The 17,126-nt window shown below is 36.5% G+C and overlaps 2 protein-coding genes and 1 long non-coding RNA gene across 6 annotated transcripts; 2 read left to right on the top strand and 1 right to left on the bottom strand.

The window, feature by feature from the left end:
- Nucleotides 1-2,618: 2,618 nt before the first annotated feature.
- Nucleotides 2,619-3,468, bottom strand: LOC138137857 (uncharacterized). 2 transcript variants are annotated; one of them, XR_011161899.1, is made up of 2 exons: nt 3,226-3,468; nt 2,619-3,175 (listed from the first exon to the last, which is right to left on the bottom strand). It is a non-coding gene; the product is annotated as an uncharacterized lncRNA (long non-coding RNA). The 2 variants fall into 2 exon arrangements; XR_011161900.1 differs by having other exon boundaries at nt 2,619-3,167.
- A 2,062-nt stretch (nt 3,469-5,530) lies between these two features.
- On the top strand, nt 5,531-7,768 carry LOC138137855 (fatty-acid amide hydrolase 2). The gene is made up of 5 exons (XM_069057424.1): nt 5,531-5,674; nt 5,818-5,880; nt 5,934-6,333; nt 6,387-7,306; nt 7,358-7,768. Exons 2-5 carry the CDS (start codon nt 5,857-5,859, stop codon nt 7,640-7,642), a joined length of 1,629 nt encoding a protein of 542 aa, XP_068913525.1. The 5' UTR covers nt 5,531-5,674; nt 5,818-5,856; the 3' UTR covers nt 7,643-7,768.
- A 264-nt stretch (nt 7,769-8,032) lies between these two features.
- On the top strand, nt 8,033-17,116 carry SamDC (S-adenosylmethionine decarboxylase). Of its 3 annotated transcripts, XM_069057426.1 has the most exons (7): nt 8,038-8,435; nt 8,660-8,746; nt 14,913-15,354; nt 15,405-15,497; nt 15,676-15,696; nt 15,753-15,908; nt 16,013-17,116. In XM_069057426.1, exons 1-7 carry the CDS (start codon nt 8,227-8,229, stop codon nt 16,148-16,150), a joined length of 1,146 nt encoding a protein of 381 aa, XP_068913527.1. In that variant the 5' UTR covers nt 8,038-8,226; the 3' UTR covers nt 16,151-17,116. The 3 variants fall into 3 exon arrangements, with proteins under 3 accessions (XP_068913529.1, XP_068913527.1, XP_068913528.1); XM_069057428.1 differs by lacking the exon at nt 8,660-8,746 and having other exon boundaries at nt 8,033-8,435; XM_069057427.1 differs by lacking the exon at nt 15,676-15,696 and having other exon boundaries at nt 8,040-8,435.
- The last annotated feature ends 10 nt before the right edge of the window (nt 17,117-17,126 follow it).

The raw sequence follows: 17,126 nt of genomic DNA, 5'->3' as shown, positions 1-17,126 counted from the left end.
AGTTTCCCTTGGGTTTTACCTTCCAGCAGGAACACTAACAACGACAGATAACCACGCTAAAAACCACTCACTCACATTTGTAGTGGTAGGATTCGCAGGCATAAAATTTTTAGATTTCTATTAACATTTATATTAAATTATATTAAGAATGCACGATGCGTCGACGAGATAAATAATTGCTAAATGTGTAGTTAGATCATTGATTTATCAATTTAAAATACTTATTTTGACAAAATTTCAAATTTCTCACTAAAAGCCGTTTTACAACCAACCGAACCTGTTACACATTGCTAAATTTTAGGAAAAATCCAACAGGTGGTGTTTCAATAGAAATGGCAGAGCCTATAGTTAACTTTTAAATTTTTGCACATGTAAATTTTCCTGTACCGCTCTACTTTTTTTTTGAAGTGCCGAACTATTAGTTCTGTCAATAAATGTCATCAATCGAATTGACAATTATTACAATTTACTAAATTGAATTAACAAACGTTGGTGGCCACTTTCAACACTAGCTGTGACTTGCTTTTGTTAGCTCCTTTTTAATTTCAATCTCTACTTTGCATTCATATCATCCCTTCGCAATAAATCACATTTGAAATTTTAGAATATTTTGAATTTTGAGGTTAAGCTTTCTTTTTTTTTGTAGAGCGGCATTTCGTATTTTTATAAGGGTAATGCAAAGGTAACTAGATGTATAGTTTTCCCATTTATAATTTGGTTTTACTACCAGCCCTGTTGTCAGGGAGTTAAATACCCCGACAATAGGCAACTATCGCCATAAATCCTAGGACTGTAAAAGAAGGTCCGTTGTCTGTTGTCTGACTAGGCTACAATATCTTCACGTCTATTGCCAAAACCACAACCCCAGCCCCTAATAATTACAATTGTACTGCCATAAATCCAAATTATAAATGGGAAAACTATAAATCATTTTATTCCACACTGTACAACCTGACGACTGTAACCTCATGTTGCAATTTTTTTCAAAATGAGTTGCGGTTAATTTGCAGTTTCGTTCTTTGTGCCATTCGAGATTTTTTCACCAAGATGATAATTCATAAAATCTTTTCACAAAGTCGATAGAAAAGAAAGCAATGTTTAACAGTTGTATTTAACCGAATAATTTTCTTAACTTCGTCCTCTATTAGAAGAGTAAAATTCGGATTCTTGCGGGTAATTCCCATCAACTGTGATTCCAATGAGTCAGTCTTTCCAGAATTGCAATTATCGGAATTCCCCAATTTACCCTAACCCTTATTACTCCCTAATAAATTGGAAATCATTGTAGGATAGATTTTTTTAAAGCCAGCTCACAGTGTGTGTTTTGTGGCTCACAGTACCTACACGATCTTCACCTTTAAATAACTCTTGTATTAATTCATAAAAATATAGTTAGCTGGCTGGTAGTTTGTAGGTATTTCTTTTTCAGTTTTAGCGAAAATCACTGCAGGTGACTAAATTGAGTTGGCTTTGATTGTGGATGGAGGTGAAGGAGAATCAAGTACAACATTTAGGAAGACATAAATATTTTTGAACGGGATTCAATATTCACGATTGTTCATTTTGATAGTGTTATCGTTTGTTTTAGTATACCTATTGAATTGTAAAAAATGTAAAATAGATATTATTTGTTGGCACTTGATGGAACAAGCGGCCGGTTACTCTAACAATGTGCAACAAATTTTGTATCTAAAAAAGATAAATGTAGGATAAGTTAGTTGTTAGTAAATCATGTTTTTTTTTATTGATAATTTTTTCCTGGAGTATTTACTTCAAACAATGATTTCTTTTATTAACAATAAATTAATATCACACTAGTACAATCTAAGTCATTTCAGTTGTAGAGCTACACTAATGCTAGACTATGTACAATAAATAAGTATCATGATTTAAATGTTGAATCCAGCTTTTCGCATGCATGCTTTGTGAGCCTCGATCAAATCTTGACAATTCTCCTCTCCATTCTCTATGATGCTGCAATTAATCAAATCAATCGATATAAAACCAAAATCATACACTCGTACCAAGCGTCCCTCGCTCTTTTCGTTTCCGGACAGGCACAGCAGGGCTTCAGTTTTTTGGGTTCTTCTTTTGCGGGGGTTTGCTGCGTAGACGCCGCATCTACTTTCTCATTAACATTTCCCATTACGTCAAACTTAAGTCTGAATTCAATGTAAATTACACTTTATGAGGCCCTGTATTTCGCAATTTACCGCAAAATCGTAAAAAGTTGATCTCTAAATTAACCTCACTTTTTGTCGTGACGTTTGATAATTGCGCATGTGTGATGTGCGTGTGGAATTTTCACGTGGAGCCAAATGGGGGAATTGTTTAGACCGTCGTCCACAGAACACCTAAGATAAGAACTGATTTCCCTATGTTAAAGGTTGGCAACGGAAAATACAGCGCTCCTGGTAGTCCAGTGGCAAACTAAATGACCGCGGGAAAAATTTGAACGCAACCGTCTTTATAGTGCTCCCTTTTTCAGATATGTTTTTTTTAGTTGTCAAGATATTAAAGTGAAAAAAGTAAATTTGGTTTTAAAATAACCAAATATACTTTTTCACTTTAAAATCTTAACAATTTTAATAGTAGGAAAATAAAATTAAACACAAATATATTTATTAGTTATATATTGAACGAAAAACCGACACAAATAAGAAAAAAATGTAACAAGATAAAACTCTAAAAATTCAAGAAAACAGATAAACAACAAATTAACATTCACTTGAAAAAAGTAAAAAACAAATCACAGTACTATTTACATTTCAGTCTTGATATCCGTCGGATACTGCGGAATACTTCTACTCGCGAATTTACGCTTGTTTGTCAAAACTTCACTTTCACCTGTTCCACAATAATTATGGTCTTGAAGATGAAAACTGGAAATGCTGTCCATTATTTCACCATCTTGAGAATGTGAGGAAGGTTTTTGATCCAAACCTTTGCAAACCGCGGTCAATGTTGTAGACTGATGACATCAACAACCACAAAATCTTCATTTGCAGAATGGTCGTAAGGTTTTGGTACAGAACCGGTGTTTAAACGATCCTTTCTTTCATTCACAAAACTATTGCCTCAAAATGATGCTCACAAATTTTCCATGCACCAGTTGTTGGATTCTGGATCTTTACAAGAATACTTCTTTCGGCTAACAACTCCCACGACTGAAAAACTTTAGTTTGCACAGTTTACATATCAAGTATGGCACCAATCCGCACTAACCTAAACGAAAACTTTCGGGAAATTTGCCAAGCATCCTTGGCATAACCCAAAACGAAACACACAAGATGGATGCTAGTTCGCAAACCCGCAAAGGCGCAAGCTCACAAGAGTCACTAAATGACAAGAATGACATTTGTCTGCGCGGTCTATTCAAAATTCCCCCCTTTGCTTCACGCCCCGCCGGTGGCACCCACACTTTTTCCGCTGCCATTTTGCCAATGCCAGTTTCACCCCCCGCCGTCGTCTGCGCTGATCGTAATAACAAGTCGTGCCAATCGCTCAAAACTCTGCGTCCGGAAAAAAGTCAAAATATCGGTAGATGTCACCACCTCGCGCGTTATGGGAAACTGTAATAGTATTACAGAAATTACAGAAGGAAAAATTTATTCAAATTGTCAAAATTTAAATGTCTAGCTGTTTCTAGCGAATACAAATTGATATCACAAAATGATTTGCATTATTGTCATTGAAGTTCTTATTGTATTTGTTATTTTGACAATCAATGACAATTGATACTTATTCGAGTTTCAAACCCTTTTTATGTCTAGCTGTTTTTCGCGAACACAAATTAATAATACAAAATGATTTGCACCGATTATGATTGAAGTTCTTATTGTATTTATTGTTATTTTGATAATCAATGACGAATTAATGGTTGACATTTATTCTAGTTGTAAACCTTCCGTAGTTATTACAGTTTCCATTCATTCGCGATCCAACTGATCCAAGTGCCTCTGGTGGCCATTTCACATCGAATGGCACGACTTGTTATTATCGGCGCGGACGACGGTTTAGACAACACATTAATCAGTGCGAAGAATTTTTTTTATAATCAATTGTTGTAGCAGTTGCTTTTAATAACTATACTATAGGGCGGTCTTTTGTAATTACGATGTACGATCAAGTCAAGCTCTCAAGCTCAACTTTCAACGGATCAGATAGAGATTCCTCACTTGCAGATTGTATCCAAAGAAATTGTAAGTTCTGTAATTTTTAAATAGAAATTTCCTGGTAAAAAACACGTAGTACCTAAATGTACGTTGGGCAATCTTGTTGGGAGTCACAAAAAAAACCATTTGGAAAAATTAACTGATTAACTTCAACGCATCATTTCAATACCTATACCATCTCTGACCTACCTACCATAATAAAAAAAAAATGTTATATGAGATGTGACATCTTCCTTTGCAGCTACACTCGCTAATCTTTAGGGAATACGAAGGAATTCAATTCTTTATGGTCTATTAAATTATATTGTAATCTTTGTTAAATTTTAACAATTTACGTCATATTACGTTTAAGTCATATTTCAACACCACGTTAATCTTGTTTTGCTATTACATAAGTAGGTATTATAATGTAACTGACGACTGATAATAAAAACCGTGATAAAAACAATGAAGTGAAATAATAGCTTATTTACAACTAATTAGACAGCGTGAACATAAAGTTTGGAATTTGGAACAAGATTCGCTCGGATAGGTCGATTTTATTTCGAAAAATGCCATCCTATGGCGACCAATTTGTATAAATAAATAACGTAATTGGGCCGTATAATTTCCCTTTCATTAAAGTTAAAGAACGCCGTTAAATTGTCTCTGTCTAACATAGTGCTTGGCATATACTCTCACTTTGTCTAATCAATTATTTAGCTAATGAAAGGCTTAACGAATGGGAAATCATACGGCCCAATGGATTTTGCGCAATGACGTCATCACCAATTTTTTTAAATGACAATCTCCACTTTTTTCTTCTTTTTCTGACAGACCTTCCTACTACCTAAAGGATGAATGAAAAAAATTGGTATTATACCTACCTTCATTTATACTTAATAAAGTACGTACCTATGTAGAATAACAACTTTATAATCCTAATCTGATAAAGTAATACTTTTATCTTGTCAGTCAAGTCACATCAAATCACGTCAAATCAGTCAAGTTGAGTACTTTATTGATGCTTGAAAAAAAAATTATAGGTATCTCGGCGAATTATTATATTGCTATATCGCCCTATGGCTGACCACGGTATCCAACAAGCCCTGTAATGAAACATTTTCCGCCTCTGTGTGTAATTTAGTACTGTTTACATCTATTGACTTGACCACTTTAACTGACATGTCATGTCATGCTTAGGAGAGAGAAAAAGGTGGTTGTGTTTCGACAGGAATTTATCGTTTATCATTTGGTAAAGTAAGGTTACCTTGCAGATAAGGAACAAAAGGAAATGTTGTGGCCTCAAAAGTAGTTCTTGAGTTAATGTTGGAGTCAGTAACATTTCAGCAAAAGACCAAATACCAAATATGGTTTTAGTAGGTGGAGGAAAAAAACCATCAGTCAGTCGGCTGTGCAAAATTGTTGATGTTGATATTTCACCTGCCAGACTTCTTGCATCTTCGTCGCGCCGACGATATTAAGCGAGCAAGCAGTCAAGACGTAATCGATTTAATCAGGTTTGTGTTGCGTTCTCCCCAAACAAAGATGGACTGAATATACCGTTGTCTGTGATAGCACGAACAGTGGGTTACCGGTTGTAATCCTTGAAAAATCGAAATATATTTACATTTTGTTGAATAACATTTGCGTTTAATTGTAGTTTTGGTCAAAATTTTGTCCACCACAGCACTCGCAAAACATGGCACAGATAAAAACGAACGAGGTAACGCCACAGAATTTGAGATAACACAAATATTTATCAGATAATTGTTTTAGGATTACAAACATGGAAAAAAATCCCGCCGTAGACATGTGTGTAGGCAGCTGAAAACAATTGCGCTAATCATGTTTGCATACATAAGATATTATTTCGATCTCCTGATCGATAAAATTTTCGGATTGTATTATAATTCTCGCGTGAAGCAAGTCCCAAAACCGCCCAACAAGTTAGTGCTAGAAAGTGCGACATCCCTCGTTCAGAAAATCCGTAAACGAGAACTTACTTCCGAAGAAGTGGTGCGGGCCTTCATTGACCGAATCCACCAGGTTAACTCTTTGTTGAACGCCGTTGTGGATGAACGTTTCGATGAAGCGATTGAAGACGCTCAAAATCTGGACAAGGAGATCGCGGCTGGAAACGTTTCAGACGAGGATTTTCACAGGAAACCATTTTTAGGTGAGTCAAAGGGAAAAACGGGTCGAAACTTGTCAAATAAATAATTCTGTTAGGAATACCATTTACCACAAAGGAGTCTACATCAGTTAAGGGCCTTTCCAATACATTTGGAATCTTAAATAGAAAAAATGAGAAGGGCGAGTTTGATGCTGAAGTCATTCAACTAATGAAAAATGCCGGCGGCATTTTGATAGCTGTGACAAATGTGCCGCAACTGAACTTGTGGCAAGAAACCAGCAACCCCATTTATGGGGTCACAAATAACCCATACAACACGACTAGAAATGTGGGGGGCTCGTCCGGGGGCGAGGGCAGCGTTATTGCGGCTTGTGGGTCACCAGTCGGCATAGGTACTGATATTGGAGGGTCGTTGAGGATTCCAGCATTCATGTGCGGCATTTTTGCCCATAAGTCCACTTGCAACTTGATCTCTACAAACGGGTTGACCTACAGGACAGGCAAAGAGAAAGAAACAATGGTTGTGGCAGGCCCCATGACAAAGTACAGCGAAGATATCATCCCCATGTTCAAGGTATTGCTCGGGGAGAATGTTTCCAAGCTGAAATTAGATGAAAACGTAAACTTGAAAGACATCAAAGTGTATTACGTAACTGACCCAAAGGATCCTCTTGTTAGTCCCATGAGAGAAGAAATGAATAAGACTATGTTGAAAGTTGTGAGACATTTCAGTCAAACCTTGCCTGAAGAGCCAGAGTTGCTGAACATTGAGGAGTTGAGATATGGAGGAAAACTTTGGAGATATTGGATGACCCAAGAACCTAATGCCAACTTCAATAGAGATTTGACAAACAGAGAGGGTGAAGTTAACAGCTTGGTTGAATTGCTCAAGTTTTGTATCAGAATTAGTGACTACAACATTGCTGTGATGCTCAATTTGATCAATGGACTCCTCCCGAATGAGAATGCAGAGTGGGTTAAAGAAATCACAAACACTCTACACAACAAACTTACTGTATGTGTCATGTTAAAATATGTTTATTCCATTGTAGGGATTCTTTTTTAGGCTCGTTTGGGTACCACTGGCGTACTCATTTACCCTTCAGCTCCTTGGCCTGCTAGTTATCACCACACCGCCGTTCTGAGACCTTGGAATTTAAATCTGTTTGCAATTTGGAATGCTCTCAAGTTTGCAGTCACTCAAGTTCCACTAGGTTTGAGTGAAGAGGGACTTCCTTTGGGCGTGCAAGTGGTAGCGGCACCTTATCAAGACCATTTAGCTATCGCCGTCGCTAAAGAATTAGAAAAGACGTTTGGAGGATATGTACCCCCATTTAAAGTTGACAAATGAATGTTTCTATTTCTGTGCTATTGGGGTCGGGGCTTGGAAATTTTTTCATATTGCTACTTAATTTTATTGTACTGTTAACCTTTTAGCTTATGAAAAATAAATTGTTTTGGTTAAATAAAAGTTAAACATGTGTTTGAATTTAAGTCGACAAGTGTCACATTATGGTGATGTTGGTTGCCAACTTACGCAAATTCAAGAGGTAAATTACCTATTCGGTTTCGGTGGAAGTTGGGAAATGTTTACATATAACTAAAGTTAATTTTAAAGCGTTTTTAAAAAATAGTAAATATTTCAGTAAATTTGAAATAAGCAGTTGTCGCTACTTCAATAAAAATTTATGTTACGTTTTAATCGTTTTATTGTTTTCGAATTAAATGTCACTCACTAGTAGTGATTTTCGTCGTGCCAATCCCAAACCTTAACCTCCCACGTCAAATTCAAACCTAAATTATCAGTTTGATGCAAGCTTCGTTTCCACCTGCGCTTTCAACAAATCCGGCGTGTTCTGCAGATTCCCACAACCCACAAGTGTTCGTGCTATCGGTGCCCATTTTCGCATCGTTCGCGAAATTCGTTGTTGATCAATGCGCGCGCAATTTAGGATACCGGCATCAGCAGCTCGCATCGAATTTTTATCATCACTAGAATTTGAGCGAGAGAAGAGACAAGACGTCACCGGCGCAAACATGAGTGACAGTGTTCAGTACTTCGAGGGAGTTGAGAAACTCCTAGAGATATGGTTCACGACGGGCGATAGCAGCAACAAAGCAGCCGACTTGCGAAAAATACCAAGGTTTGTTTCAGAGGTTTTGTCCAGGGGACGGTTTAGACTGTGACGGCGCGTTCATTCGAGATCGATTTTTTGGTGCAACGCAAAAATGTTACACACAATCTGATGCCGGCCGGTTTTAATTTCAATCGAACCCGGAATCGTTCGCGACGGAAAATTCCCCCCCCAAAAAAAAAAAAAGTTCGAAGCACAATAATTGACTATTGAGAGACTGTTTTCGTTTGCAGGGCCAAACTAGAGTCACTTTTGAAAATAGTGAGGTGCGAAATCATCAGTTTTATGAAAAACGAACAAGTGGACGCCTACGTGCTCAGGTGAGTTGTGCACCTTGCGACAATTGGAATTTAACCGGAACGGAACTCGTTAATTTTGTTTGTTTTTTTTATCGGGATGCCGGCCGTGGCCTTCGGAATCTGTGAGGCAATTAAGGGACTTTTAATTCTTGTGTTGGTAAGGGTCAGGCGCACTATTCAAACTTTGGTTACTAGGCGACTTTTTAATTTTTTCATCTTTCGTCGGATTTTACTTGCAAATTCGAAGTCACCACATTCTGACCCAATTTTAATCAAAAATGTCAAGGATCTGTTGTTAGATGTAAGTTCAGGGTCTCCACAACATCGTTTCAAATAACTTATCGGACGTTAACACGTTTTTCGGGTTACATGACAGGACCAGCTTTCGTTCTTATTTTTTTTTGCCGCCGCTCAGACATTGTCTACCACTTTGGCAGTCAGCCGATTACTTCAATTCGATAAAGAGGTTGTTAATCTTGCGACCTTTAAACTCGTTTTGATTATTTAATGTCTTCTAGAGATAATTCATTCAAATAATACTTTAACATTATAGTGTACTATAAAAAAGACAGATATTTGTGGAATCACAAGTTTACTTACTGAACGATAAAGGGTGCTATAAATAGATTTCTGGACTATATTTAATTTCCTGCCGGGTCTTTTTTTGTCACATCTGATTAATCTCTACGCTTTTTTTTTCTATATCAAAAACGAACCTCTGTATGAAGAGTCCATGTTAAAATTGAATGTTCATTAAAATTTCGAGTTTTCGGCAGTAATAAAGTACATGAAGCTATCGATAAATTATTTGACTGAAAACGTGTCAATTTGTTGACCTAAAGAGCCGCCGAAAACGACCGTCAAAAATTTGTGAAGTTGTAATTATTGATTGTTTCAATAATAAAGATGAATCGTATAGGTATTTTGCTGGACGACCAACCAGAAGCTGTACACATGGTAAAAACTGACGCCTAACATTTTCGTAATTTTTAACAAGTTCTTGCTTGTTCCCCTCGAATTGCTATAAATTAAAAGAACGCGTTTTATTATTCGACAGTGCCTTAGAAGTTGAGTCAACCGCAGATAGGTACGCCTTATAAAAGTCGCGGCGCATTCTGAAACACCGGAATATGATGAATTGAACCAATGAAATCGGAACAGATCGAGATTACAAAGTCGCAGTTTAGTTTACATTCGGAGTCATCCACAAGTGGTATTTGAACTCGTGTGGGTTATCGATTATTCGGATAATCGGATGTACCAATTCGATCTGGAATGCGACTGTTCTCAATGGTTAATTTCCCACAGGTTTTGATGTCAAACTCGGAAAAAAAAGCAGCCAAGCTTGTATTATTATGGTTTATGTATTTTTACACGTTGTAACTGTCTCATGAATCAAGTTCTAAATGCAGGCATGTTTAATCAGTCTTAGACGATATTAAATTTAAACGGGATTGTATTTCTTTACATATTTTTTAAATGTAATATCCCTCTGGTATCTATTTCAAAGACGAATGATGTGTATGTATTTTTTGTAAACAAACGGCAATGCTATATACATATTTTCTATTTTGATTATTTTGGTTAAGCACATTACTACAATAGTTACGAATAATTATGGAAATGTACCTATAAATTGTATAATTCACGAGAAAACTCAATTTAAAAAATTCAAATTCGACCACATTTATGTATGTATTTATGTTGCGGTTTCTTATACATATTCCGATAGAATTGTTCAGACCGAATTAACTTAACTGTAAAATTTATATCACAATTAATTTTGCTCTAGGAAACGGTTAGATGTTGCGTAAGAAGACAATAAGTAATGTCAATGTGTGTCGACCAATGTTTTATAAAAATCCCTCTATCAGCGATTTGATGTATGCAGTGAAAAGTACATACGTAATGTAGAAAGAATACTTCGAATGTTTCCAATCTACGATAAGAAAAAATATTTTTCCTTGATTAAATACTGCATGATAAAATAAACTTGGTAGTCATTTTGGGCGTAAAAACAAACGTGAAGTCTTGGATAGATTCGGACTTCAATTGTCACAATAAAATCTGGTAATATGTAATACATATTTGTGTTTTGAAAAGTTTTTCCAGTTACATAATTTCAGTTTTTATGAGGGTTGTGACCATGCTGTTCCGCACGGTGTTCGTATTTTTGTGGATGGGTTTTAGTCGGCACATTTTGTGACAATTACGTCATTTACTTATCACAAAAAAAGCATAAAACCTGATAACTTTACCCAACAAGTATCGAGGTATATAAAAACCTTCTGTTCTTTTTGTTGCTACTTGTTTATTTCATTGCAGCCACGACTCTATCTGAATTTGCTTTTGTTTTGACCAGTACTGACAGTTAAAGCCCTTGTGAATGTGTCCAAGTCTTGATCAATTCGACTATTCAATTATTTTGATCATAATGGTAGTTTTGACGAATGATGGTAGATAATGCTCACGGCCAGATCTTTAATTGCGTCCCAAAATTTAATCGTTGCCAAATAATTATTGAAAGGGAACAGTTTTCACGCATGTACAGTCGCGAGCAATAAATTTTGGTCGTCAATGTCATTCTTTGACGCAATCGAAAAATGGTTCATTGTAAAACAGTCGCAAATATCATAACCTATTATCATGTTGTACGGTTGGCTTCAAAAAAAACAGGAACTGTCAGAAAAAGTTCTATCAGATTTTATTAAATTTTTATACAGGGTGTTTTCGAAGTTGAGACGTTCCTTGTAACACGAGGTACTATACATTATTCTCAAGAATTTTAGCCTAAATCTTCTTATTAAAATGTTTGTATTAACGGAGATAATTAATTGTATATTTTTATTGTTTTCTAAAATTTTGAGTCCGGTCCTGTCTATTTCTCCGCTGTACTAGATTAATAACTGACGTGGCCCAGGATGGTATCTTTCCGGAAATTGCGCTGCGTGCATTTGATTTTTTTTTTGTCAATTCTAATTTCTAACAAATTGTAGCAGGACCGGTTTCAAAAATTTCAAAAAAATTAACTTATTGTATCTTCATTGCAATAGACATTTTACTAAGGTGATTTTGGCTAAAACTCTTTAGAACAACGCATACTATCACATGTTAAAAGGAACGCCTCAACTTCGAAAACACCCTGTAGTTTGAAACGGCCTTTTAGAATTTAGGTTAAAAAAACCGCACTTATGTGTCAGAAATACTACTGTCAAACAGGCACAAATTGACATAAACTGACAAATTAAATTTTCAATTCACATTAGGTTGAAGCCAACTGTATGACAGTAATTGTCATTTTTTTTTCTCATGTTTTTGACACCTTGTTGAAATGGGCATAATCAGGCGGGGCCATTTTTTAAATTTGTGGCAATTTAACCAAATTTTGAAATGACATTGACGACCAATATTTATTGCTCGCGACAGTACTCGTACCTTTCATTCAAACGCTTTTCGACGACAACAATTGGACGATAATTTGTCATATACAGTTTTAACTATGTATCTTTAAAGTTATTCGACAATATTTGTAAAAGTTGTAAAAAATTGATAAGCGGTGATGATGAAGCGTTGCTGACTTTTTGAAGGAAATGAGGTCGAAACAATTATTGCAGTAAATTAAATAAACCCAGGACACTGATGAAAGTTTCGGATTTGGAAGATCTTTTTTCCTATTTTGCGTCTGTTTGAAAGCTATTACGAAATTCATTTTGCGTGCTGTAATAGAAATTCACGTTTTGAAACAAACTTAGCGCAATTTACTTTTTCAAGGTTGGCGTTCCTGATCTTGGCATGACGAAAATGTAATGTCAAAACAAAATGAATTTTAATTTAAGTTCTTTCCGTGGAAAATACAATTGTAAACATTAATCGCTACATTAGACATGTCTTGAGCAGTTACAGTAATCCTGATCTTGTATTTCTGGCGGGGTACATACAAAATTGTCTTCCCGCATTTTTAATTTGTTAATATCTAATAATTGAAATTTGAATTTTCCAAACAATATGACATTTGTTGCCAACCACTACAAAATTCCCCAAATTTACAAATTGTTAATTGTCACTTAAAAATGGGTTAAAAGGTTAAAAGTAGAAAATATAGTGTATGATATCTCGTTTATAAGGCATATTGTAGCACTACTCCTTCACCTAAACCCGTACGTGCTACAAAATGTTTCTTATAAGACTCGTATCATAATTTATAATATACAGTGCTTTTTTATGCTGGCCATAGGGATTTACATGCTAAAAAGTTTAGGGTCTGGAATAAGCTTTTTAGTAGGAATTTTCAAGTGAAATTTGGGCAATTTGGCAGAATATTAGATTAGTATTTTATAAATCAATTTCAGTTTGGCCCATCGTACAAAACAAAATAATCACGGAATTAGAGCAAACATAAATTTATTAAATTTACACGTGGTTTGCCAAGTAGGTTATGACATAGTGTAAGCTCAACAAACGTCAAACAGTAATAATTTTCAATGGACACCTTTTCAAATAAAGAAATGATTGAATGCGATGGACTTCGAAAAAAGTGCAGTTTTATTTCATAAACATAAAACATAGGAAATCATAATTACATACATCATGGCCTTCCGGGCAAGAAATAATGAAATACATTTAATGTACTTTTTAGAATTTGCGTCTCTAATAGGTCTATTATTGTATTCGATTTGGAGTCGTTTATGACTTATCTGTTAAAGCACTTGTGGTTTAATAGATCTCTAATTTTTATCAATACATATTTCAGTGTCTTATTGTCATTTACACCAAAAAATTTCCAATACCTATTAATATTCAAACTCTACTTTTTAACATCTGTTCCAGATGTAGTTGCATCCGTTACCTTGAATTACCACTAATACAAAATTTCCTGGAATTTGGAGGTTTAATTTTTTTATTTAAAAATTAAAACAAGGGTGCATATTCTAAAAAATAACATAAAAAAACTCGTTTTATAAGGGCATTGGCGCACTCGTCCCAAAGAAAACTCCCCAACGGCTCGTTTTCTACAGTAGGAACTCGTGCGTCAAATCAATCTTCAAACTCGTTCTTTAATATAGATACTATTTTGAAATTCATTCCGTAATTATGTATTTTATTCTGTAGTATAAAATAAACTAAGATTTATTAATTAAATATTATTCAAAAAAATCCTGCTAAAAAGCTTATTAACACGATCCAAAGTTTTTATCATGTAAATCCCTATGGCCAGCATTAAAAAAAAGGGCACCGTATGTATCTACTATTAGAAATTTCATAAATGGATGCAGATACTTTTTTCCGGATTTTAATGATCGTGGTATGTAACAGTGGTATTACATAACACGTGGCATAAGAAAAACAATGTTGGGTTCGTGTATCTATCAATGTAAGTGAACTTTGTTTTGTTGTTGTATCGTGGTAGTTGCTGCTTCGGACGATGATAACTGATAAGAATGAAGCCGATGAAAAAATAAAATTCGGGAATGTATGCCTTATCAAGGTCAAAGTGTAAGACAAAATTACATTGAAATCTGCGAACGCCATGCAAATATTGTTTCTACCGGAAGTGAGTTTTAATACGGAAAGTTTGCCGCCCGTTGCAAACATTGTTGATGGAGACGTGAATTTTCCAGCGAGACGAACATGACAAGAAAAAAATAATTCTATGGAGTTTTATCCCAGAAGTTAGTAATGGCTTCCCGATCGGGGTGGTTTTGTTTGTTAGGGCTCGAGTCGAGTTGACCGTGGCGATATTTGCGATGTCATTTCGCCGTGAACTTTGCTAAAATTACTGTCGCTCTGGCAAGTGCGTCGTCATCGTCGCGGCCCACTAGGACGACCTTGCCCTTGCGGAATCGATCCTCTCGTACTCCTGCACTGTTGATTTTTGACGAACTCACCCCCCTCGACATAAATCCGGCCATTTTGTTGCGCAACACTGAAATCTGCGATGTGTTCTATTTTTTCGCGATCCCATCGCCGACCTTGGGATCGTTTTCAGAGAAATTGAGCACCCATTGAGACGTCATCGGGAACAGTTGGCGCCCGCAAATATTTGGCATGTCTTCCACGTATAAAAATAGAACTTCTTAACGGCATAATCGCGACGGAAATAAATCGAAACGGCGAAAAAATACCATCTATTCGTTGGACGCGCTTCCGTGACCGACTTTCCGTATTCAAACTTTCGTTTTTTCCACAGCGAGAGTTCCATGTTTATTTCGAAGAGGCGCTTCATCTTGAAGACTTGCGGCACCACGACACCGCTCCTCTGTCTCGAGCCGCTTCTTCTGCTGACGGAGCAGTACGCGGGATTCACCGAAGTCGAAGATCTGTTCTATTCGAGGAAGAATTATAAGCGTCCAGAGCTTCAGGTTACCCCACATAAGGATTTCGATCAGGAGGTGGCGTTGTTGGACTCGCTGTTTCCGGACGGGGTGGCGTACTGTATGGGAGCTGTCAACAAAGATTGTTGGTACTTGTACACCCTCAATCCCTTCACTAGGCGTGCACCGCATCAACCTCTGCCACCTGTCATCGAAGAACCTGACCAGACCCTCGAGATCCTGATGACCGATCTAGATCCGGAAATCATGAGCATTTTCTCTAAAGAGGAGTCGTTGAACGCCACTGAAGCCACGAAGGTAGGAAGGTGAAGGTGATCTGAGCGATTTGTTAATCGGTTTGATTGCAGAGGTCTGGGATCGATAAAATCATTCCCAACATGATTATCGATGATTTTCTGTTCGAACCTTGCGGTTATTCGATGAACGGAGTTACCAAAAATGTAAGTTTTTAGACGTTGAGGATGTCGCTGTTGTTTGCTGTCGCAAGTCAAGTCCAGTGACGGTGACTGCTTTTTTGACTACTTTTCTTTTGTATGTTAAAAATGAGTTACCATCACGGACGACTGAAATTCAGATGTTGTTATGTGACGTTTTTTTTTTTGCTTGCATGTCTGTCAGATAAACACAGAAATGTCAGACGTAAGTAACTCGTCGGCGTTTATTTCGTCATTAATTTTGAAACGATTTTCTAATAGGGCTGTTACATGACGATCCATATCACACCGGAACCAGAATTTTCTTACGTCAGTTTCGAAACAAACGTCGCTTGTAGTTCTTACAGGGAAATAATCAACAAAGTTCTGGACACCTTTCTTCCGGGAAAATTCACGGTGACGGTGTTCGCCAATCAGGTGAGAGTTCGCAGACAACCAGTCGTTTCACTCTTTCCAGTCACGTGATTGGCGAGGAGACGACGCCGATTGGACGCGGTCAAGTTGAACTGGTGGTGTTTCAGGCTTCCCCGACCAAAGACACGGCCGAGGAGTTACAATATCTGAGTTCGATTGGTGAATGGTCTCGTCGTGACATCCAGCATTGTCAGTTCAAGAACTACGATCTTATCTACACTTTCTACTCGAAATTCCCGAGCTGAGGGTGTCAGGTAAAGTTGTACTGTCGTGCAGCTGTCAACGTATTCATCCCCATGTTCGTACCATCCCTTTTTCTTCGGCGTTCCATTTTTTATATGTTTTACATGATCAAGTCATTTGTTTGTGTCGTCTTCCTCGAGTTGTTCTCGCGTCTGCATCAAAAGTACAAAATTAACAAAACCACACCAGAAATGACGGCGGAACATATTTCGAACGTCTATCGCGGTTACTTCAAGTACGGAACGGTCAACTCGAAATATGTCTTCACTCCGTTCTCCTTCTTCCACATTTTTTTTACACTTTTCGCACCAGTATTCACTTTCACAGCTTTCGAGTCGCCACTAGTTTTGTTTTCCTGGTGGCGCAACAAAATCTCGTGAGAATTACTGTAAAACTTTTAAAGTCAGTAGAGAACATAGTGGACGTATGTGTTGTTTTTACCTTTTACCTATGAGGGTTAGGAGAAACATGCATGGAAAGTTTTTTGTTTTTTCATCTGTAAAACACTATGTCGACGCTACTTTAAAAGTTTTCTCTGATTTCTTTGTTAAAAATTTTAAGCTAGAGTGGCCACAGGCACTTTCTCTTTACCTTAATAAGGACCTTTCGGGAGGATATTCGACCTGTATTTAATGTATCAATTTTTCGTTGTCGAAATTACTGTTTCACAAGCAGGGTTGCAAAGGTCCATTCAAAAAGTAAGCTATTGTAACTTGACGTAGTCTTTTAAAAGACTCGTCAGGTCGTCAGCGGTGCATAATAGCTTATTTTTTACATATTGAGAGTTTCATATTTTGTAACTAGAATTATAGACTTTTTTAAATCCTTTATTTTACCTTTATAATCTTAATTACATAGAGAACTAATTTTAAATTTAAGAAGTAGAGTAGCGATTTTAATCTTGGACATATTATACAGTGTTGATGTTTAAGATACTTTAAAATTAATAAAGTTAAAATTATACACCCGTCTGTTTTT

This window comes from Tenebrio molitor, chromosome 9, assembly GCF_963966145.1.
Source record: "Tenebrio molitor chromosome 9, icTenMoli1.1, whole genome shotgun sequence".
Taxonomy (NCBI): domain Eukaryota; kingdom Metazoa; phylum Arthropoda; class Insecta; order Coleoptera; family Tenebrionidae; genus Tenebrio; species Tenebrio molitor.
This window is presented reverse-complemented; position numbering and strand designations above follow the sequence as displayed.